Source organism: Protopterus annectens, chromosome 17.part0, assembly GCF_019279795.1.
Source record: "Protopterus annectens isolate FY-2018-M chromosome 17.part0, PAN1.0, whole genome shotgun sequence".
NCBI lineage: Eukaryota > Metazoa > Chordata > Ceratodontiformes > Protopteridae > Protopterus > Protopterus annectens.
In genome coordinates, this window is record NC_056751.1 from 695,745,416 (window position 1) to 695,770,415 (window position 25,000).

General features: G+C 44.0%; 1 protein-coding gene across 1 annotated transcript in view; it reads right to left on the minus strand.

Moving 5' to 3' along the window:
* Positions 1–25,000, minus strand: part of RPS11 (ribosomal protein S11) — a 173,661-nt gene that overhangs the window by 83,120 nt on the left and 65,541 nt on the right. The window contains exon 4 of the mRNA XM_044059430.1: positions 38–167. Coding sequence (XP_043915365.1) covers positions 38–167 — 130 coding nt within the window. The remainder of the gene's footprint in view (positions 1–37; positions 168–25,000) is intronic.

The following is a 25,000-nucleotide window of genomic DNA, read 5'->3' on the forward strand; positions in this document are numbered from 1 at the left end:
TCAGCACAAGCATCCTGATGGACATATGCAAACATACCTGAAACAAGGAGAAAGGTGCACAGACATATTCTTGTGACGTTTTTCAAAACGGTTATACTTGCGAATATAATGCAGATAATCCCTCCTAATAACAATTGTCCTCTGCATTTTCATCTTTGTCACAACACCTGGAGGAGAAGAAAAAAACACTAAGGCATCTACTTTTGGTTTGTACAAATCCTCAAAGCCTTAACTGGTTAAAGAGTACATAAAATCTAAAACTGCTAGCCAGCTGGAGCAATGTACAAAGCTACCACTGTTTGGGAGATTATGCAAGTTGGCATGAAATTATTTCCACAAAACCACCTTTATTCAGTGTCTCGCACAAGGACACCAATACCATGTATCTGGCATGCTTGATCACACTTGGACAACACGAAATGCAATCCTACCAAATGCAGCATTTGGATGAATTAGGATGGTAGAATGAAAAAACTGGCAGCAGCTGCATGCAGCCAATGTCAAACTTAAGTAAAGCTTTGAAAACACTCAACAGTGGATGTTTGAAGGATCATTGCCACATCAGCCTTATAATTGATACTAGGCTAATCGGGCCTAAACAAGCCTAGCCATAACAATTCCCTGGCCATTTCTTCCCACACTATTTACTTCCCTGGACCCCTGTCTAGCAGGGCGACTGATGTGATCCCAGAGGTGAATTTCCTCCCATCCGATAGTCAATGTTCCTTTTGAAGAGGGACAAAGAGGTGCTATGCTTGACATATATGGGCAGTCTATTCCAGAGTTTGGGGAGTCTGAGTCAGGAACCTATCCCTCCAGCATGTTTTGTTTATTGTGATAAGGTTTAGATCCCTGGAGCATCTGTCTGAGGGACGGGGATTCCTTTAAGTGTAGCATGTCCAACAGCTCTGGGTTTGACATGGCCTTGTACATTAAGCAGAGAGAGAGCCTCTGAGTAGACTGTGCGACAAGAGTACAGCTGGAGTTTAAGGCAGTCAGCAGAAGGCATCTGCTTTAGGCCTGCGATTCTTTTAGTGAGGCATTTCCGGGGCCTTTCCAGCTGGAGTTTTTTTTTTTAAGATGGTCAGCATATGGCATCTGCTTTAGGCCTGTGATTCTTTTAGTGAGGTATTTGTGGCCTTTCCAGCTGTTGCAGATGTCTTGTGAGGTACATACCAAACGGGGCATTGTATTCTATAATGGGTCTAAGGAGGGATGACTACAGTGGTACAATGACCTTTTTTCTGGATGAATAGCCCTTCGTGATTAGGTGTGCCACATAGAATTTCTTGACTGTTGCAGTGATGTGGTTATCGAAGGCGAGACCAGTCCACCCATGTCCCCAAGTCTCTTATCACACTTTCGGTATTTACCACCTAGGTGGCAGTACACTAATTCACGGGTACAGGTTTTTCCCCCAAAGAGGATAACTATACATTTCTTGGCACTGAGATTGAGCCCATGGCTCTGGCGCCAAGCATCTGTTTCTGTAAAGCCCTTTTGTAGACTATCCACATTATTTGTGGATTCAATAATGGCTCAGTTTGCAGTCATCTGCAAACTTTGTTAGCCAGAGTCCCTTAGTGTTCAGAGAAGATGCCAAACAAGAGCGGTTCCAGGACTGAACCCGGAGGTACTCCACTTCTCTGGAGCTGGATGTGGAGTCTGCTACTTTTACAGTGTGGGGTCCGTCAGTAAGCCAGTTGGGCAACTCATTTGAGTGCCGTAGGGATTAATGCCCAGCTTAGTAAGTTTGATTCCAGAATGGGAGGTGGTGTCAAACGCCTTAGCGAGGTCCAGACATATGTGGGCCACCTTACCCTCGTCCCCAACTCTGGAGACTGATTCGAAGAAGTCAATCTGGTTCAGGATACAAGATCAGTCCTTCAAACATTGGACCCCACTCAGTTTGGGTTTGTGAAGGTCGCCAATGTCTTTGTATGTTCCATGATAATACGTTCCATGGCCCTGCAGATCAGACTCAGACTGATGGGGCGATAGTTCCTGGGATTCAAGGTGGATCCCCCCCTTGTGGAGTGGGATAACTGTAGCTGTGCACCACTCAGTGGGCACGAAGCCTGAGGTGAGGCTATGATTAAACATAACTGGGTGAGGTGTCAGTTCATTTTGTAGTTCATGTAGTACACAGCCCGGGATGTCATCTGGTCTCATGGATGCGGTATTCTTAGCTTTGGAGCGCACTTTTTTTTTTTTAACCTGTGTGGCCATTACCAGAATTTGGCAATATTCCTGTACTGAGATAGGCCGTTTAGGGGGTGGGGGGGGCTGGAAGTTGGCACTGAATTGATCTGCCAGGACATTGGCAAGATCCTTGAGATAAGTATATTTAATGCCATTCTGTTGCAGCTCACAGCAGATCTGAGCATTGCAGTTTAGATTCGTGACAGTTATAGAATGCCTTGTGGTTGTCTTTGGAATAGTTGGCAATTTTCGTAACTAGCTTTGGAGGATTTTAGGAGGGATCTCAGCTTCTTACGGAGGTTGGTAAGGGAGGTTTTTGCATCTTGGGATTTTCCTAGTTTCTGCAACAGTTTCTTCCTCGTGTTGCAAAGTTTATGGCAGGGGACCACCAGACTGGCTTCCTTTTTTGGATGAGAGCATCTTGGTTCAATTAGGGATGGCACGTTTCATGCACATGTATGTGCTCATACAATGCCTTAATGTAGGACTCAGCAGTCAAACTTTCAGTTCCCGTCTGCATGGGTGTCATGAAGTTGGACACTTCTGACTTGAGTAGCAAGAAGCTGGCTTTGGAGAAGTTTTTTTATGGAGTTTCCTTACTGGGGGTGGGATGTGGATGTTGAGGGTGATTAGCTTATGGTCAGACCTGACCAACAAGGGGGTTACCATAGGTGTGGAGCACCGATTTCCCATGTTGGTATTGACCAGGTCTAGGATATTGAAGCCCCTGGTGGGATTATGGATTAGTTGACCCAGGGCGTTGGAATTTATGAATTCCAAGAACCACTGGGCAAAGGTGTTGGTACAAGAGTCCCAGTCAATGACAGGGTAGTTGAAATCTCACAGTATTAGGGTGTTTGGTTGTATCTTAATATTTCCAGTATGTTTAGAAACGTTTAGTGAGAATCTTGGGGCATGGTGGGGATCTGTAGCAAGCTACAATTTGCATTGCAGTCTTACCTAGTGTTAGTTGCACCTGGAGATTTTCAGACTCGTGTTGGGCAACTAGCCTGGTGGTGTGAATATCCTTGGTGAATATGGACATTCTTCCACCTTTATGGCCTTCGCATGTCCAAACTGGCAAGCAGCTCAAGCTGAGCTGGCAAAGTTTGGACATAAGTCCTTAAGAGTTTTCCTGCTAGCAGAGAAAGGAAGGCAGAGCCCCAGCAAGACACTGGTATAAAGAACACACAAAACACCAGAGTAAGGGAGGGAGTGGCTACTGCAATGATCATTTGAAAATTTGTTTACTTGCACAACTGTACTATGCTCATCATATTGACCACTGCTGCAGCAGCCTAAGCAATTACTTTCGCCAAATACATTTGGGAGGTGGAAGAGTCCAGGAACCCCCCCCCCCCACCGAGAATAGGTCCAGATCAGGCTTTGCCAAGACTAGATGACTCAAGCTTAGTGTTTTGCAAATGCACGTTACAAAAGTAGCAGTTTCTAGAATATTTCTAGAATCCACATTTTCTCTATTCTCAGTGCCTGTTATTTTCTTTCCAAAGTAGCCAATTTTCAATCTTTTGTTATGCCAGAGTTGTAGCCCTTAAATCTAATCGCCCCTTCCCCGAATCACATCCCCTTCATATTTGTCAAAGTGTCAGATGAGATTTGCTGCTGTGACTGAATACACAGAACAGTATTCTCGGCATGTGAACTTAACCCCATTTGAGCAAAAAATAATTAAACCTGACTTACTAAAAGAAAGCAGGGTATGTGTGAGAAAACACATGTAGTTGATGCATTGATAGGAGCTTAGGGGCTATGATGTAACATTTAGTCAAATACTGAAATGTGGGATACCTACAGGTAAACTAAAAATCAAGATGCTGGACCTACGTGGGCAGACTCTGGAATCACATTTTAAAATATTAAGTACAAAGAGGAGTCCAAAAGTAGTGTTAATGTAGTAAACATAAGACTTTATGAAAGTGTTTTTTTTTTTTCAGTCTGTGGGCAACTTTCTCCTTTAAAGTATCACACCTTGCTTTAAAATATCTCACGAAGAAGAAAGTAAACATTAAGAAAAATTAAGGGAACGTACTTGCCTAGCAAAGGGAAGCAGGAGCAGACAGACTATCCTCAGAGCAGCAGACTCTCAGGCAGCAGTAAAGCTCTAAAGGGCTTTACACCCAAACTTGTCTTAGTCAGATCAGCTAGACCTGTCCGACAGTTTGGATACATGGAAGGTGCCCTAAACTTTTAGGAGCTGGTCAGCCCATATAACCAAGTGTACTGAAGCACTGATCAATATGATGAGTTAAAGCCAAAGGGAGGGCATTGGTTCATTACAGTCACTTACGCCTCCAGGCGTTTCTGTAGTTACCTCCTCCTGACGCCCCTAGACATCATATATTGCTTGGTCATATTTGCAATAATTCCAAAACCATGTTACATGCACAGTATCAGAAGATTCTTAAACCATACATGGTGAACACAACTGTAATGATTTGACCTCAGTTTAATGCAGCTAAAGAAATACTGAATATTTGCATATTTTAGTACTGTAATTTTCACATTTCTCTAAATATTTCGATAAAGGCAAAAGAGTTGCAGAGCCTCAAGTGGTTAGAAGCAGCAACTTGTAATTTGTTGGCCATTTTGGGTCATTTCCTGTTTTTTCCAGCCCGATTTAGCGCGGAGCTGCTACCGTTGCACACTAGGGCAGCGCCGGTTAAGCAGATTTAAACTATTAGGGCTACCTAAAGTTCACTCTTCAAATTTTCCCTTAAAACTACCTTCCTCAAAGTGTACTACTGTTCTATTTAGTGTATCCTCCAACTATAAATTATCTCTACTTAACACCCAAGTAGACTATTCTCTATCCGTATAGCTAAGCACTTGCTCCTACAGTACTTATCACCTCGATACAGCACCCTTGTTATAGAAAGTACCCCAAAAAAAGCAAACCCCATTTCTCGGTCACCCACATCCCCAAAAGCTTTTTTTAAGTTTTTCTGTCTATTCCTTCTAGCATGTCGAGGGATCTGTTGCTAATATCCTCTCCTGCTCAGCTGGTGAACCTGGGATTATTGAGGCAATGTTACAATTGCCTCATGTACACAGACAACCCTCTCCTCCTCCCACAATACACAAATACATGCGAGAGATGCAACTATACGGCCAAACTGGAGGCTGAGCTCTCTCAACATAGGAATGGCAAGACCAGACAGGAGGAGAAGGTAACCACACACACTATAGACCCAGTCTCACATAATACCATCACAACCTCTAATCATACACATAAACACACAAAGATACTCGGAGGCTCTGATCAAAAATCTACCAAAACAGCAGAGGCCACCAAAGCAGACACCCAAACAACTACCACCTCAGAACACAACACCTGCATCACATAGACCACACAGAGTGTCAAGCAGTCACAGCCCTTAAGGCCAAACACTATGCCAGACACACTAGTCACTGGTGACTCCATAGTCAGACACACTGACGTCCCGCTCACCAGACTGAGTAAGGAGAAGGTCACAGTAAGCTGCCTGTCGGGTGCTAGAATCCGCCACATAACGCATGCACTCAGGTCTCTCAACAGCAGGTACAAGTACGACTCAATCATTGTCCACGCTGGTGTAAACGACCTGAGACGTACCTCCCTGGACTACATGAAAAGAGACAGAGGAGCTCTCTGATTATGCAGCCCAGGCAGGTATGACCCTGACCTTGAGCAGTATCCTACCTTCACCAAGAATGATGCCACAATACAGAGATAAGATGATCAGTTTTAACAATTGGCTTAAACTCTGGTGTCATTCAAAGGGGATCCAATGTCTGCCTGGGATGACATGCTGGACAAGCCACGCTGCTTCGCAAGGGACGGCTTGCACTTGTCACCCCTGGGATTCCGGATTTTGGCAAAGGCTCTTGCCACCCCCATAGTGCCTTTTTTAGGCAAGGCTCAAATTCTAAACCTACCACCCTAGAACAAAACAAAGAAAAAAAACTAAGGGTAATGCTGCCCAATGCCAGAAGTCTCAACCTCAAGATGCACGCACTCGAGGCCCTTCTCAGTATGGAGAACATCGATGTCTGTGCTGTGACAGAAACCTGGTTCAAGGCTCCCGAGAGCACCCCAGCACTATCAGGTTTTACCTCATATCATGCGTTCCGGCCACAAAACCCGGACAATACCAAGAAAGGAGGAGGGGTATCCATATTCATCAAGGACACCCACACCAAGATTGGTGGCATCGCACGATGCATCGGAAACCATCCAGGTGCAATTAACCATAGGCAAGACTGCTATGCAAATTGTAGCATGTTACAGGCCACCCTCGCAAACTCAGGAACCTCACATGGCCTTCCTGAAAACACTGGAGGGGATAAATGTATCTCCGAACACCATCATACTAGGTGACTTCAACTACCCTAATATAGACTGGGAACACTAAAAGCCCAAACACTCTAGCCCAAAAGTTCCTGGAATTCATAAACTCAAATGCCAAACTAGTCACCATCCCCAAAAGAGGAGAGAACATACTTGATATCATCACGAACATGGGAGCACAATGTTCAACCCCAGAAGTATACCCCTCACTGGTGAGATCTGATCACAAACTAATCTCGCTGGAGGTCCTCATCCCGCCCCCACCCAAAATGAAAAAGACCACAGTAAAGAACTTCTCGAAAGCCGACTTCACACTTCTAAAGACTAGTGTGGTCTCCTTTAAGGCCCCTGAGCCGGCGGTTAACATTACTCAAACCGCTGAATCACTTACAAATGCCTTCTACCAGCACCTGCAGGGCTGCATGGATCAGGCAATCCCAAGCAAAACAAAGACTCTTTGTACCAAAGGCAAGCGTCCAGTCTGGTGGACCCCAGCCATAAACAAACTCTACAATAAAAGGAGAAAGCTACTACAAGATAGAGCAAAATCCTTAAAAGGTAAGAAACCGCTGATCACTATAAGTAAAAAGCTAAGAGCTCTCATAAAATCATCCAAAGCTAATTTTGAGAAAAAAATAGCTAAGGACTCTAAAGACAACCATAAAGCATTCTTTAGCTATGTCAGAAACCTAGGAGGAAACTCCCAGATATGCTCTGAATTTGCTCAGAATTAGTTCAAAATGATGTGAAGATTACTGATCCTACAGACATTGCCAACATACTGGCTGACAGGTTCAGTGCAAACTTCTCCCCACCTAAAGGAGAGATATCTATACCAAATGATTGTAGCCCCCCAAACATCTCCAACGCTCAGGTGAGAACTGCTCTCTCCAAGGCAAAGAACACAGCATCCATGGGACCTGATTGTGTCCCCGGCTGTGTGCTCCATGAACTCAACGAGGAATTAAACCCACAGTTAGGACAGCTGTTTAATCTTAGTCTCACCTCTGGATACGTACCCAGGGAGTGGCGCACAGCGCCTGTGGTCCCACTCCACAAAGGCGGGGCCTCCACCGACCCTGGAAATTACCGTCCCATTAGCTTGACAAGCCTGATCTGCAAAGCCATGGAAAGGATCATAATGGATCTCATAAATAAAGACATAGGGAATTTGCAGTCTTTGGATCCGACCCAGTTTGGCTTTGTCAAAGGCAGATCATGCCTTTTAAACTTGGTTGACTTTTTTGAAACAGTCACCAAGGCCATTGACGAGGGAAAGGCAGTCCATACATCAATACATGACTATCATGCCATTATTGAAACTGAATAGAATATACAATAAAGATAAGGAATCAATTATAATATCACATGAATATATGTACATCTATATATGTTAATTGTACATGTATATATATTTTTTAATTTTTATTATTTTTTATTTAATTTTATAAGATTGTCAACATATATATATATACAAATTGGATATAATACATCAATTTATAATTGATGATACATATGAAAGTGTGGTTTATGATAAATTGGATTGCATACAAAATTGTTACATAGAATGTAACATATATTATTTGTATTATATAATACTTATAATGGTAAAGAAATTTACATTACCTACATTATTAAAATATATTCGTTCAAATTGGTTGTATTCATGGTAACACTTATATTACATTACCATTTTATATTAATTATTTCATTCACAATACATTATAAAGAACTGATATATATGTATGTTAAATATTTAACAATATATATGTCATAGTTGGACGAGTGAGATATGTATATGTACTATTCAAATAGTATACTACAAATATATTGCACATGTTACATACAACAAAGGGTTCAACATATGTATATATAATAGCATAGTATATTTATATTTATTTTATGTAAAAATATTTGATTAAATGTACATTTAATTAAAAGTTTTTAAAGTGTATATGTGCATACAATTTTATTAGAGTATATGTACATGTTAAAAATGGATAATGTTTTTCATTGATATACAATGTTTTCAACAAAGCCATTTCCTTTTTAAAAAAGTTTATTGTTGTAAATTAAGGACAAAGTAATTATTCAATATGTGACATAGTATAAATATGTTGAGTTGAAACAGTAGTATGTATTCTGAAGAAGTTCGTAAGGACGAAACCTAGGTCAATAAAGAAGTGTTTGCTGCAAAGTACGTGTGGTGGCCTTTCGTTGAGTTGTTCGAATACTATAAGAATATATTCTACAATTTTGGGTCTGCTTTCATCTCCTTATTGGCATAGACTACATCTTGCTGTTTTTCAATCAAGTCCATACAGCCTACCTAGACCTGGTGAAGGCTTTCGATACAATACCCCACTCGGGTATCATTGAAAAACTCATCAACTTAAATGTAAATCCATACATTACAAGATGGGTTGCAAACTGGCTGAGTGACAGAACCCACAGGGTCAGAGTTGCTGGCGCCATGTCAGACTCTAAGCCTGTCACAAGTGGTGTCCCACAGGGCTCAGTCCTGGGCCCACTCTTGTTTGGCATCTACTTTTCTGAAGTACAAGCAAACACAGGAGGGTTATGGCTGACAAAGTTCGCAGATGACTAAACTGGGCGCCGTAGTTGAGAACACATCCGACACAGATATCCTTCAGAAGGGTCTCAAACGGATAACTGGTGCCAGAGCCATGGCCTCAAGTTAAATGCCAAGAAATGCATAGTCATACCCTTCGGGAAAAATAAGGTTACCCCTAGCTACCATATAGGTGGCAATCCCCTGAACACAGAAGTTATTAGGGACCTGGGAACCCAGGTTGACAGTAGCCTTTCATTCGACACTCATATTGCTAAAGTAGTTAGGAAGACCTTCTACATTGCCCACCTTATCATAAAGGGATTCACATCTAGATCAAGGGAAGTCATAGTCTCCCTATACTCATCAGACCAATGATAGAGTACAATGCCCCATTCGGAATGCATCTGACCCGACACTTGCAGCAGCTGGAGAGGCCACAAAAGTTCCTCACCAAAAGGATAAAGGGTCTCAAATATCTGTCTTATGCTGCACGACTGAAAGAACTCCAGTTATATTCAGTTGCGTACCGCTTACTCAGAGGTGACCTATGCCTGACATACAAGGCCATGTCAAACCCAGATTTGATGAATACGCTTCATCTCAAAAAAATCTAGATCCCTCAGAGCCACAAGGGCGGGTGACTTAAACCTCGACACGGTTATTAATAGGACGTGCTGGAGGGATAGATTCATCACCCAAAGACTCCCTATGCTGTGGAACAAAATCCCGGTTTATGTGAGGCAGAGCACCTCGCTGGCCTTGTTCAAGAGGAATCTTGACCAATGGATGGGTGATCGCAGATACTCCCCAGGGGTTACCTCAGTGTCACTGCTCGACAGAGGCACAGCTAAATAATGGGCATAGTTTCTCCAAACTAAGGGGTGGCGTAAGCCACAAAACTATGGCTAGGCTTATAAATGCCCTCGGGCAGATAGCCTAGTATGAACCTATGAACCTAAGTGAAAGCTCAGATGCAAGAAGAAAATTCTGCCAACAGTAATGATTACGCAGACATCGTAAGTCATTTATGCAACATTACAGAATTAATTTACTGGCTTATCAAATCCAGTTTAAAGCAGAAAAAGTACAGTTGTGTACACTTACCATAAATGTAGATTAGTGTCTTCACTGTTGCAGTCATGACTGTAGGGTTCTCCCCTGCCGGCAGGCAGTCCTCGGCCAGACGCCATGTTCTCCAGTTTTTCTTGCCCCAGATGTCAGGAGCCCCAAAATGAGAAAGGTCCCATATCCTTTGCAAATACACCTCAGAAGAATGGTGAAAAAAGGAACCACACAAAAGTAAAAATAAGAGGGGACAGGAGGGAGGGAAACCATGACTGCAACAGTGAAGACACTAACATCTACATTTATGGTAAGTGTACACAACTGTACTATGTTCAGAGTGTTTCACTGTTGCAGTCATGACTGTAGGGTAGAATCCCAAAGCAGAATGAAAGGGAGGTGGTCATAAAGAAGATGGGGTGGCTAAAAGGCACTGCAAGACTGCAGAAGCAAAGCCTGCCCTAGACTTAGAGTAGAGAAGTAGATTGTAGTGCTTTGAAAAAGTATGCACTGAACTCAGTTGCAGCTTCCAAAATGTCTTTGGTAGGAACTCCCCTGAGGAAGGCAGCTGAAGTGGCAGCAGCTCTGGTGGAATGAGTCCGTATTTGCTTTCCATGGTGTGAATAACAAAATCTGATTCCATGAGCAATCCATTTAGAAATGGTCCGTTTTGAAATGGCTTTACCTTGGGAACTTGAAGCATAAGAAACAAACAATTGCTCTGATTTTCTGATGTCCTTTGTTCTGTCCAGGTAAAAATGTAGCTGTGTACATCCAAGGAATGTAAGATCCTTTCCCCTTTATTTTGAGGAGTGGGGAAAAAAGTTGGCAAGTGAATAGTTTGATTTACAGCCACTTCAGAAACCACCTTAGGCATGAAAGTAGGATTAGTCCTTAAAGACACCCTGTCTTGATTAAAAATAATACAAGGTTCCACAGCCATAAGAGCTTGCAACTCTGAAACTCTCCTGGCAGAGGTCAGAGCTAACAGGATGGCTGTTTTCCAAGATAAAAACTTGATGTCAGAAGAGGCAGCAGGCTCAAAAGGAGGCAAGGTGAGCTTTTCCAAAACACAGTTGAGATCCCAAGCAGGAATGGGAGGAGATCTAGGAGGTCTTAAGTTCTTAGCTCCTATGAGAAACTCATGAGCTGGTGGGAAAAGATTGGAGGGTCTGAATTATAATTAGCGGAAATAGCAGAGGCATGTATCTTAATGGAAGAGAAAGAGAGACCCTTATGTAAGAGATCTGTCAGGTAAAGTAAAATCAAAGGAATGTTAGGAAGAAGAGGATCAGAATCCTGAGCCTACATCCAGGAACAAAATCTTTTCCATTTTCCTACATACGATTTTCTAGTGCTAGGACGTCTGGCTTCTAAAATGACATCCATAACCTGCTTGGGTAGGAGAGAATTAATCAAAGACCCTGGATTAACCAGGCCGCCAGGCTGAGAGTTCTGACATGGGAGTGTAGAACCTGACCCTGGTGCTGGGACAGAAGATTCGGAGTCTGTGGTAAAACCCAAGGGGGCTCCAGACATAGATTTTTCAGAGTTGGGTACCAAAACTGTCTAGGACAATTTGGGGCCAGCAAAATCATCCTGGGTTTGTCCCGTTTGATCTTTAATAATACCCGTGGAAGAAGAGGAAGAGGCGGAAAAGCGTATCCCGAGAGGTTTCTCCAACCGAATGATGGTGCATCCACTCTCCAAGCTTGTTCGTGGAAAGTACTGGTGCAAAAAATCTGTAGTCGATTGAGGTGGGATGCAGAGAGGTCTATTTGAGGGCACCCCCAGACTGCTGTTATCACCCTGAATATTTCAGTGTCCAGCATCCACTCGTGTGGGTCCGAGTTTCTGCTCAGACTGTCTGCCAGAACGTTTTGCTTCCCTGGTAGAAACTGAGCTTGAAGGTCCAGATTGCAAGCTAGAGCTGTGTTCCATAGATCCATGGCTAGTCTGCAAAGGGGGTAGGAATGAGATCCCCCTTGCTTGTTTATGTGCCACATACCTGTGGTGTTGTCTGTCCGTATCAGTAGTTGTCCTGGATTCCTGAAGGCCAATAGATCTTTCTGAATGGCTAACATTTCCTTTAAATTGATATGCAGGTGCTTTTGATCCTTTGCCCAAAGGCCCTGCAAACAGCTGCCCTGAAAATGGGCTCCCCATGCATAATCTGAGGCATCCGTGGTTAGTATCTGAGTGGCCGGAGGCAGACAGAAGGGTTTTCCTTTGTTTAGAGTACATGCCTTGGACCACCAAAGGAATTCCTTTTGAAGACAAGGCAGGACGGAGATCAGTATATCTCAACTGTGGCAATGCTGCGACCATACACTTTTGAGATACCACTGTATTTTCCTCATATGTAGTCTTGCATATGGTACGAGAAGGATGCAGGAGGCCATGTAACCCAAAGCTTGCAGGAATCTCCTTGCAGGTAGCAGAGTTAAAGTTGCCAAGGTTTTGAAAGTTGAAGCCAGCTTAACTTTTTCGTGTCTCAGAAATGCCATCTGGGTTGTTGTGTTTAGAGAAGCGCCCAGGAAAATTTATCTGTTGTGAGGGTGTCAAATTTGACTTTATTTACAGTGAATCCCAGGAACTTGAGAAGATTCTGAACAAACTGTAGATGCTGGAGTAAGACCTCCTTGCTGTCTGCCTGAATAAGACAGTCGTCCAGATAATGGTAAATTTGAATTCCCTTGAGTCTGCAATAAGCTACTACTGGAGCCAGGCATTTGAAGACCCTGGGCGCAGTAGACAATCCAAAGGGCAGCGCAGAGAATTGAAAGTGCCTCGATCCGGCCGTGAACCTGAGGTATTTTCTGCGTTCCTGCCTGTGTGTAAATATGCCTCCTTTAAATCCAAAGTTACCATCCATGCATTTTTGGTCAGCATTGGAAGTAGCTGCTGTAGAGTTAGCATCTTGAATTTTGGTATCAACAGAAAAGTGGTCAAGACTGACAGATCCAGAATGGGTCTCCATGAATTTTGCTTCCTGGTGACTAGAAAAAGTCTTAAAGCCTTGTCCCATCTCTGAAAGTGGAACTAGTTCTATGGCTTTCATGGCCAAGAGCTTCCACCTGGTTTAAGGCCTCTGTCCATTGATGTTTTGAAAGATCTGGCCATCCGCTTGGCCTTGGTAGGGTATGAAAATGGAATTTGTAACCTCTTGAAACCACATCCAGAACCCACTTGTCTTGGGTTATACGAGTCCAATTCAGGTGAAAGAGCAAGTTTTCCTCAGAGAGGGGCTTCCAAGCAAGAAGTTCCTGTAGCCCAGAGGGAGTCATTGAGTCAGTTTCCTATAAGCTTGCGACCTGTCCTCTCCTCCCCTAGGGGTGGAAGCAGTCCACTGTCTTGGTCTACAAGAGGCTTGTGTTTGAGGCCTTCCTCGTGAGCGTCTATCTACCCCTCTGAGGCCTGTCTGAGTTGGGAAAGGACCAATTGTTTGTAGGCCAATGCCTACTAAATCTGGGTGGCTGTACTTGTAAGAAATCTTTAACTGTTTGCATGGATTTTGCCTTGTCCTCCATCTTTTTAATCACCTCTTCAGCTTTAGATCCAAACAAAACATTATGCTGAACAGGGGCATCCAATAATTTAGCTTTTACTTGATCTGACAAATTTTGTGCCTTTGGCACAGTAATTAGAAGACATGCATGGTTAGAGGCAGCAACCCTACAAGAAGGTTCCAAGGCATCAAATCCAGTGTAAACCATGCATCCCAACTTGTTCAGTAGCATGCATTGAGTCATGTAATTCCTTATCTGCACAGGCGGAAATGGAGGTTAGCTTTTGTTTTAAAATAGACAGGAGAAATTGCTGGTATTTCAGCATATGAAACTGACAGTTTAAAGCCCTAATAGATAAAATAGCAGAAGTGTACACTTTTTTGCCCCATCTTTCTAAGGATCTGGAATCCTTCTCAGTGGGAATGGGGTTTTTAGCACAAGCGGCCTCAACTCCCTTAGGACCCTGAGAAATGGTTTCAGGGTCAGCAGTAGGGTTCTTGTATAAAAACTGGTGGGAATCAGAACCCTGTAATATCTGTCAGGCTTAACAGGAGCTGGAGGAAAGGAGTCAGGGGTTAAGTTAGCCTCCGAAAAAGCATCATCCACAATATCCAAAATAGCAGGAATAGCCAGGGGTCTATTTGGGGGAAGAAGAAAATCACTTAGTCTTTTCTTAGATTCAGAGTACTCCTGTCCTTCCCAGTGGAAATGTTCCCTCATTTCATGCAAAGTTTCCCCAAAAGAGAAATCCTCAGGGGGAGAAGCTGAAGGTATGGATTCCTCAGCATCAGAATCCTCATAAGGAGGGAAAGAATATTCCTGGTCAGAAGAAACAGAAGCCTGATCAGAGGAGTCATAATAAACTTCCTGCCATGGGCTTTTGTCTGGAGGGGGATGTGAACCCCTAATCATAGTAAGCAAGTCCTCCGCGATCTTAAGTAACTTTCTGTGACTTGGGAGCCGGATCAGAAGAAGCCTGTGTAGCAGTCTTTGATTTGGAAGGAGTCTTTGCCTTTATCTTTGCCTTTATTAGAAGCTGAGTAGGCCTGAAAACCCCTTCGGAAGCCGGTACTTGCACAGCGGCTCCGGACCCATCCGAAGGAGCATTGTCAGAAGGTCCTGCAACAGAAATATTCAAAGGCCTAGTTGGCTCCGAGGGAGTCCGTTTCGGCCATCGGTTCCAAAATGGCCGACGACAGGGGCTGCAAAGGCGCCTCACTGATGACTGCCGAACCTGAAGCTGGCTCGGCTTGTATGACAGTCAGATTTGGACCTCTGTGATCTGACTTCGTCCTTGCATCGTTTGTGAACTCCGGTAGCTGGAACCGTACCAGACGACATTTTGTATTAAAACGCCTACCGAAGTAATGAAATGTAAAATCGTACCTTTGTTTAATTGTACGTTGATTGAATCTAGCACAAAACCTACTAGCTACGTCTTGGTCAGGGCCTAAGCAAGGAATACAGCAAGAATGAAAATCCTTGAGGTATTTGCTTCCCATACAATTATTAACTTTTTCTGACATCGGACTGGAGCAGGAAAAAAAGTTTCCCCAACGGGGTACTTAGCTTTGAGTAGAAGAAAGTCTTCTGACTGAAGTTTGTTCAGAAAAGATTGTCAGGAGTCAATCGACCGGCACTGCGAACTGCTATCACCACATGGCAAGAAAGACTAGAGAACATGGCGTCGGCTGTCAACTTTGTACTCCTGGCGCTCTGATGTCAGGGAGCATGGCTGAACAGCCGACGCCAGACCCAGGCTTTGGGATTCTGGCCAACCGAGGACTGCCTGCCAGCAGGGGAGAACTACAGTCATGACTGCAACAGTGAAACACGAACATCTGAATGAATGCAACTGATGTAAACATTAATTTATGCTCAACAGTTTGCCATTACAGTGAGTAGCAGTCAGTTTCAGATACATAAATATTTGTTTGAACTGTAAAACATCTTTTTTTAAAGGCTCAACACACCCATTGGAGACAGAAGTACACTCTCAAAAGAGCTGTACTGGTGGGAAAGGAGTTGACATTCAGGCCTGGCACTGAACGCTGGTACTACCACGAAATCGAAAACAGACAGCCACCAGATAAAAGGGCACAGTAACATACTACTAAAATTTTGAAAAGAAAAAAAGTGCTTACTGCAATGACAGGCCTGCACTGTCACACTTCACAGGTAGATACTAGGCCCAACTGAGGAGCCTAGCAAGAATTCCTAGTTGCCCACCTCCATGCCAAGTTTGGGAAATACGGAGCTCTCTTGATGCAAGGCAGCAGAGAGATGCACCAAAAGTTGCCATGCCTGGCACTTTAGGTTATCACCACAATTATGTGCAGCATTACCAGGGGGATATCACCACAAGACCTTCTGCAGCAAGCCTGCTGTGCCAAGGAGATGAAATACATGGCAGGGGACAGCAGCATCACTGGGAATGCTGTCAGAATTGTCACCCCCTACCAAAACCACAAATCATAGGAACAGAACACGTCTAGAGATCATAAGCTATAATCTAGGCAGCTACAGGCACTCCGAGAAAGAGAAACTTGAACGCCCAAGGTTCTGCAGTAGGCAATTACTAGAACAAAATGTGTGAACATTTGGTGCAGCACAGCGATCAAGAGAAAGTAAACAGGCAGTGAACACAACCAGTTTTGAATCGCAGATGCTGCTTGCCTGTTCTGGAGATGGGTATGTGATAATCATTCAGGTGTAAGGTAACCATGAAAGATGGAAAAGAGTGGTAGAAGGGCCTGCACAGGAAGCACTCAGTATCAGCATTTTGGCAAGTTTGATCCCCAATGAATATCCTTTTGTAGGGACAAAAAAAAAAAAAAAAAAAACTTTTCTTTAGTAATACTCTGTGCCTTTCTGCCCCAATACCCTCTACAGTCCTGTCTCAGGTCATCTAGTAGCACAGCTGATGAGATTGTTCTCCATGCACTTGGGAAATAAAACTTGGTAATTTTATAAACTAGAACCTGTATCCTTAGCACACAACTCCTAGGATTCAAGTGGTATTCACTGTCTCGCCAAGTCTCAGACAACCCCCATTTTTTTTTTGAAGTAATGGAATAAGGAGTGAAGAGCACTGCTAAATCTGTGGGAGACTGACCCTGTATTAAACTCCTCACCCCCTGCACTAGTCTTTCCTCCCTTTAGCTGCTCACCCTCATCTTGCCTCTGTATTATGAAAAGTAGAACAGATTTCTTAGCGTCTTCCCATTTTATACAGCTGATCAGCAGAGAATCCCAATAGCAGTTCCTCTTTCTAATAGTGCATGTAAAAGTGTAGTTCTGCAATGCCCTACCTAGAATGATCTCATTCCTCAGGACATGAATGTCTCCTTATAGACTCCACTATTTCCAGTGCACCACAGCCACACTTGAGCCTGCTAACCTAAGATGTGGTGCTGCACAGATCCACCTGTCAGCCTCCTCTCCAAAGCTATGTTCTTCAGTTGTAAAAAGACATTTCCCTAAAAGTTTAGCATATAGGTTTTGCAATTCAGAATCCTGAAGGCCAAGACTGAAGAGGTGCAGACTTTCTTCCAAAACCTTTCCAGTACTACCTTTGTCACTGGGAAGTTTCTTGGTTGGAGACATTAGATCCCCTACAGAACCCCATGGGCACCATAGCTGGATCAGAAAGTTTTACAGACAACTGCAGTAATTCACAGCTGTATAAGCTTCCAGGAAGCAAGAGTTGCAGTGAGCTACACATTTTCAGTGGTGAATGCAATATCCTAAGGCCCATTAATAGCCAAGGGTTTTAGCTATAGCTCCCAAGTTCCCTACAGTTTCTAGACATATCAACAGTATCAATGCTGGAGCCTTCCTGTGTCCTGACAAGAGTGCTCTTCACACTATCTGGAGATATACAGAACAGAGTATATTACTGCGGCACTTCAGAGTTGTGTACTGGTAAATGTTGGACTAATTTTATATCATTGCTAGCTGACTTGAGTTGTGCACTTATTTTTGCTTCATACAGTTTTTCAGATCTCTGCTGAAGGTGTTGGTTTTCCCATATCCACCCTCCCTATTCCTGTCTTGTTTAAATTAAATTTGGAGGCTTTTGCAGTTACTGTAGATTTGATCTGGGACACCCCCCCAGTCCCATCTCTTTACCTCATTCTATATCCTTCCGCACTTGTAGCCCAGATTCAGATATACTGTATCCAGGACTGTATGTAAGCTTCTGAGCCCCCCCCCCAAGCTTTCTGTGTTGGAGGGAAGCCCAGCCTTCTAACTTATCAGTGATAGTGGTAAGCACCAAGTAACCCATCTACCACATGAGGAATGTTTCTGGCCCAGAAATTGTAGTTGCCTGTTTGGGCAGTTTTTCCATCTCAACTTTTGATTTAAAAGCCCGCATCGTTTCCCCCCTTTCCTATAACTAGTTTAGTCCAGATAAAGTGCTAAAACTAAGAATCTGTAATTTGCTTATTCGTGATAAGCACTTGTTCAGAACTTGTAAGCACTAAATAACCCAATTACTACAGCACTCAACCTTCCTCATTACGTAGAGGAAAACAGTTTTGGTACTTGCTTTCCTGGCTTGCTTAGAGAAAAACAGCTCTTGTACTCACTTTCCTCATTTATCTAGAGGAAAAGTTTATTTATGCATGTCCAATGGTCAGCTCCCAGTGTTCTCTCCTGTCTATCCAATTAATCTGGGCATCTTGGGCAATGTAGAAATTGCCTCATGTACACAGACAACCCTTTCCTCCTACCAACCAACACTACAACCTGAGAGAGATGCACTTATCTAGCCAAACTAGAGGTAAAGTTCTCTCAAATCAAGACTGAACTTGACAGTCAAGAGAAGGTAAACGCTTGCACCACACCACACTCAGTCTCACTAAATCTACACCACCAAAATCCACACAAACATTTGTGGAGGCTCTCCGTAATAATCTGCTCAAGCAACAGAGTCCTTCAAAGCAGAAATTCAAGCAACCTCCCCCCAACACAACCAAAATGACACAGCCCGCAGACTCAAGTGTGCCACTCAACCACAGCCAATAAGGCAAAAATGTACCCAACACATTAGTCATAGGTGACTACAGTCAGGCAGACTGATGCTCCACTCACCAGGCTAAACAAGGTTACTGTCAGCTGACTGTTGGGTGCCAGGATCCGTCACATAACCCATGCACTCGGGTCACTCCACAACAAGTACAAATGACTGTCATTGTCCAGGTTGGTGTGGACGACCAGAGACGTACCTCCCTGGACTACACGAAGAGACATGGAAGAGCTCTCTGATCTTGTAGCCCAGGCAGGTATGACCCCAGCCCTGAGTAGCATTCTGCCATCACCCAGAATGCCACAGTAAAAGGACAAAATGATGGACTTCAACTGGCTAAGCTTCTGGTGCCATTCTAAAGGGATCCAGCATCCGTCTGGGATGACATGGTCGACAGACCATTATGCTTTGCCAGATGGCCTGCACCAGTCACCCCTGGGATTCTGGATACTGGCCAAGATTCTTGCCACCCCTATAGTGCCTTTTTTAGGCAAGGTTCAAATGACAAATTCACCACCATAACAGGCAAGCAAAAACTGAGGGAGATTCTACTCAACGCTAGAAGTTTAAATCTCAAAAAGCACTCACTCGAGGCACTCCTTAAAATGGAGAACATGGATATCTGCAGTGACTGAGACCTGGTTCAAGGTTCCAGAGAGCCCCTCTGCACTACCAGGCTATAACTCGTACCACACTTCAGCCATGCAACTTGGACCGGAACACCAAAGGCAGAGGTTTGTCCATACTCATTAAGGATATCCACACCTCCAGGCTAGTTACTAAGCATAATGCAGCAGAGGTTAGCCAAGTGCAACCAACTCTGGGCAAAACTACAATCCAAATTGTAGCTTGCTACAGATCACCCACCATGCCCCAGGATTCACAATCCTCTTCTTGATGTACTGGAAATTATTAGGGTCGATTTCAACTACCCCACCATTAACTGGGAAAACTACTCCTGTAAACTCCTTCACTCAGTGCCTTTTGGAATGCATAACTCCAATGCCCTGGATCAACTTATCCACACCCCCACCAGGGGCAACAATATCCTAGATCTAGTCATTACCAACATGAGTGACCAGTGTTCCACACCCGACGTAAACGCCTCATTGGCCCGATCCGACCATAAAGCTAATTACCCTAGATATCCACATCCTGCCCCAAATCCCCATTAAGGAAACCATGGTAAAAAATTTCTCCAAAGCCAACTTCATGCTTGACAGAAGTGGTGAACTTCATGACACCCACGCAGATGGACAATACAATTACGACTGAATCCTGTACTTTATAAGCACTTACATGAGTGCATGGATCATGCTATCCCAAACAGAACCAAGGCACTATCCTAAAAAAAAAAAAAAAAAAGGAAAGCCAACAGAAGGAAGAAACTTTTGTAAGAGTAAAATCCCATGAGTGGAGGAGCTCCCTGGTCTCTCTGTAAGAAGTTGCGATCCCTGATGAAATCCTCCAAAGCTAGTTACGAAAACAAACCTAGCCACCGATTCTATAGACAATCACAAAGCATTCTATAGCTATATCAAGAATCTCAATAGCAACACTCAGATCTGCACGAAGTTACAGCACAGTGGCACTAAATATACAGACCCAACTGATATTGCCAACATCTTTACCCCCACCCCAAAGAGCCCATCTCTATACTGGAAGAATGCAAAGTTCCTGTAATCACAGCTGCACAGGTAACCACACTCTCCAAACCCAAGAACACAGGATTCATGGGACCAGACAACATCCCAGGCTGCGTTCTACACTAACTACAGAAAGAACTGGCACCCCACTAAGTACCAAGTTCATAGCCTCACCTCAGGCTTTGTGCCTGCTGAATGGCACACCGACTGTTATCCCACTCCACAAGGGGGAGCCACCACGGACCCCGGGAACTACCACCCGATTAGCCTGGTCTGCAAGGCCATGGAATGCATCATCATGGAACTTAAACAAAGACATTGGTAATCTCCAAACTGTAGACCCCACCCAGTTTGGGTTTGTAAAAGGCAGATCATGTCTTGGGTTTGTAAAAGGCAGATCATGTCTCCTAAACCTGATAGACTTCTTTGAAGCAGTCACCAAAGCTGTAGACAAGGGTAAAGTGGCTCACACAGCCTATCTAGATGCTACCAAGGCTTGACACACAACCCCCCACTCTGGAACTACAGATAAACTCACTAAACTAGGTATAAATCAGTGTCACAAGATGGGTTGCCAACTGGCTCACAGACTCCAAATCAGACTTCAGACCAGTGACAAGTGGAGTACCACAGGGTTCAGTCCTGGGTCCTCTCCTGTTTGGTATTTACTTCTCTGAAGTACAGGATAACGAAGTTCGCATATGACTGCAAACTAGGAGCCATAATCGAAACCCCCAACGATGTGGACATCCTACAAAAGGGCCTCACTGAGACAGATGCCTGGTGTCAAAGCCATGGCCTTGAGCTCAATGCCGAAAAGTGCATTGTCATCCCCTTTGGTAAAAACTCTGTACCCATGAACTACAACATAGGTGGTAGTATACTGAACACCAAAAGTGTGAAGAGACCTTGGGACACAGGTGGACAGTAGTCTTTCCTTTGATAATCACATCGCCACAGTAGTCAGGAAATCCTGTGTGGCACACAGTCACAAGTTTCTCATCCAGGAAAAAAAAAAAAAAAAAAAAAAGGTCATTGTTCCCCTCTACTCACTCATTAGACCCATTATAGAGTAAAACGCCCCATTTTGGCATGTACCTCAAAACATCTACAACAACTGGAAAGGCTGCAGAAATACCTCACAAAGAGGATTACCAGCCTCAAACAGATGCCCTACACAGACACCAGCCTCAAACAGATGCCCTACACAGACCGTTGCAAAAAACTCCAGCTTTACTCCATCGTATATTGCCTACTCAGAGGTGATCTCTGCCTAACTTACAAAGCTATGTCAAACCCAGAGCTGTTAGACATGCTCCACTTAAAGAAATCCCAATCCCTCCAAGCTACACACTCTAGGGACCTAAACCTTGTCACCACAATAAACAGAACATGCCGGAGGGATAGATTTCTGTCCCAGACACTTGGAATAAACTACCTATCTATATCAAACAAAGCTACTCATTAACACTCAAGAAAAATCTTGAGGATTGGATGGGGATCACCTCTGTGGCTCTGCTAGACTGTGGCATAGGAAAGCAATTTTCTTGGGTGGCAAAAGCCAGGGTACCTTTTTGGCTGGGCTTGTATAGGCCCCATGGCCAATAGGTTCATAGGTAGTTACTAGGCTATCACTCGACTCAGAGACTCTTCACCCCAATGGAAGTACCTCAAAATGAGAAACTGAGGAAGAGGGTGTCCTCAGTGCGACAGCTTATTCAACATGTGCAAGCTCACCTGCCTCAGATTCAAGGGTACAGGGGAGGGAATTGCATTTTTCCACTATAAGTTAGTGAACTCCAAGACTACTGAACTAATGAGAGTTTGCATGTTCTTGATACAAAGTACACAAATCTGAGACCACTTAATCAAACGCTGAGGTGGTAGGTTGGCCTATTGACAGATGTTTTTGAGACCTACACTTTGGTCTTGCTACTGTGAGCAACTGCTGCACTTGAAACTCGTAACGTAAAGGTAGGATGATGTGGCCAAGATATACAAGTGTACGATGACCAAGGAAATATCTTCCTAAATTATGAAACAAGCAACAGAACCAGATGTCAGAAATATCCAGGGGGCCTGCAGAAGTGATTTGTCCCAGGAGGACATGTCAAAGAGTGCACTGTAACCTCTTGAGAAGCACCACCAGAAACTACAGGCTAAACAGATATTAAAAATCAGAAATTGTTAGCGTCTCAATGGTCTCCAAGTCGTTCTAGTCATCAACATCCCAGGATCCCCCCCCCCCCTTGGATGGTCTCCCTTTTATTAAGTTACTCACCCATGGAAAATGACAGCTGCACTGCAGTGTGCGCAACATTTTCTGGTGTAGACAAATGACTCGCCATTTATGATCTTCTGCTTCAATACAACACAACAAGGCAATATTAAACAGAGCACTAACCATGAAGTCTTTCTACCATCGCAACCTGTTTAGACAGCTATTAGGGGGCGCTGGTCCCTCCACCTTTTCACCCTACCACGCCAGTGAATTCCCAGCTTTAAAAGGCAAAAGTGGAAGTGCAATGGGCTACCTGCACTGACTGCCTCACTCTTGCAATGGAAACAGGAAGCAGCTCCACCCCAACTCCTTAAGCACAGAAGTGGCTTCCCAAGTATACACTTGAGAAACCAACTACCCAACCTACGGGAGAGCAGGCCAAGCCCCTTCACTCCTCCCACTCACTGGTTCCTCCAGTTCAAACACCACTAAACTGAAACCCAAAAGCTTGGGTCAGAGTAAGGGCTCCCCTCCATACCCCTGCGCCACAGCCTAGTGACCAAGAAAGTCTGTGGGATTTTCTTCCCAAGAGCAAATCTACCACAAACTAAACTCACAGCTATAATCTGATGGCCAAGAACTGCTTTGCTGCAAACATGTTAAGGACCTGGCAACACTCCGGAAGCCGTGACAGGCACTTGGTACACACATCAACCCCAACATTCCCACTGTAGCAAAAAAATACACGTCTTACATCAGAAATGCTGTGGAGGATGTCCACCAACCAAAGCTGCTCTGGAATTTGGGCCACATTAGGCCTTCTGCAAACAGTGAACATAACAGGCATCCCATTTTGCCACAAAACAGTTCAGATTACTGAAATTTGCAAAACACCCTGGCAATGCATCCCTCTTCCAATCGCGTGAAACATCCAAAGACGGAAGGGGAAAGGGGAATTCCCAACTTCTAGATATATTCACCCACTTGTATATAAAATGTCCTTGAAGCTGAAAGGTGGGGTGCAAGTACCTCTACAGAGCAGCAGTTAAACTGCTGACCACTCCCTCAAATAATGGCAACTAAACGTCACCATTTTCCTGGTGTGCTCCATGAAGTCACCACGACAGTGCGCACTTATCTTCCTGCGCCAATAACAGAACTATCAAAGGAAATTCAAAGTAGTCTCTTCTACATCCTACACAAGGGGCCATGTACAGCCACATTTTGTCAGCAGTTGTGAAGGTCTTTCTACTATCCAAGATCTATGACCATAGTATTAAGTAAATCAGAATTCATGGAAATACTCAAGAGCCAGGCAAGACATGGCATTACGCCACTACCTGCGACTCACTGCACAATCCACTGCAGTATGGGCAAGCCACATGGGAAGATGTTTCTTGGTAGACAGGGTAGCTGCCTGAGCCAAGCTTTATACAGAGCTCAGTCTTCTACATACTACCCAACTAAATAAATGTCACAGTGACTAGTGTAACTGTACAGACAACACTGGATCACTTCTGAAGCAGTACGTCCCCTTGGGCTCCTCTCCCGCAGAACAGACCAAGGTCAGAGGATGGAGCCACCTCAGCAACCACCATCTTAATGGACTCAAGTGCTTTACACAGCCTCATGGCATGCCTTCTTACTGGGCAATGGTCCAATGGACAGAACTCTCAGTTCTGAAGATTTAGGCCTCACTGCCAAGCAGCTCACAGGCTTAACAGCAACCCATACCAATACTGCTCATACAGGCTGTGTTCTCTAATTTTGACATTTAGATTGCCAAAGAACTCAAGACATCAAAGACACCAAGGAGTCTGTTCTAGTCCTCTGACTTTGTTTTGCCAAGGAACAATATACAAAAAAAAAAGACTTGCAGTTGCAACAGTGGCAATGGCACGGATGCCTCGAGAGCCAGAACTTATTCTGGACCCAAACTCTGGCAGGTTCAATTTACTCGCCTTGCTTAGAAGAATGCAACAGGAAGAGCTCTAAATCCAACCACAGCAGTAAGCACTGCCTTGGGGAGTTTCATTTACATCAATATTGAAGGAAACAAGACCCGAGAGAATAAAATGGTGGTAGTGACCTGGCAGAATAGCCCCATTCCAGTAAAGTTTTATTCAAGGTCCATATTCCACAAATGGGGGGGTTCTTTTAAACAGAACTGTTCCAGAAGCTTGAAGGGGGTGAACTTTTCACTGAGAAAGATTGAACACTCATCTTAGTAAAAGATTCCCCCCTTTCCTACCTTCCAAATAACTTTTTGAAGAGGGCATCTAGAAACAAGATCCCTTCATTCTGGCCATCTGAACATCTGGGCGTGCCTAAGAGAACTGCTCCTGGCAGTCACCACTACAAAAATATCCTTTAAGAATGAAGTTAATTCTTCCTGTTAAACGTCC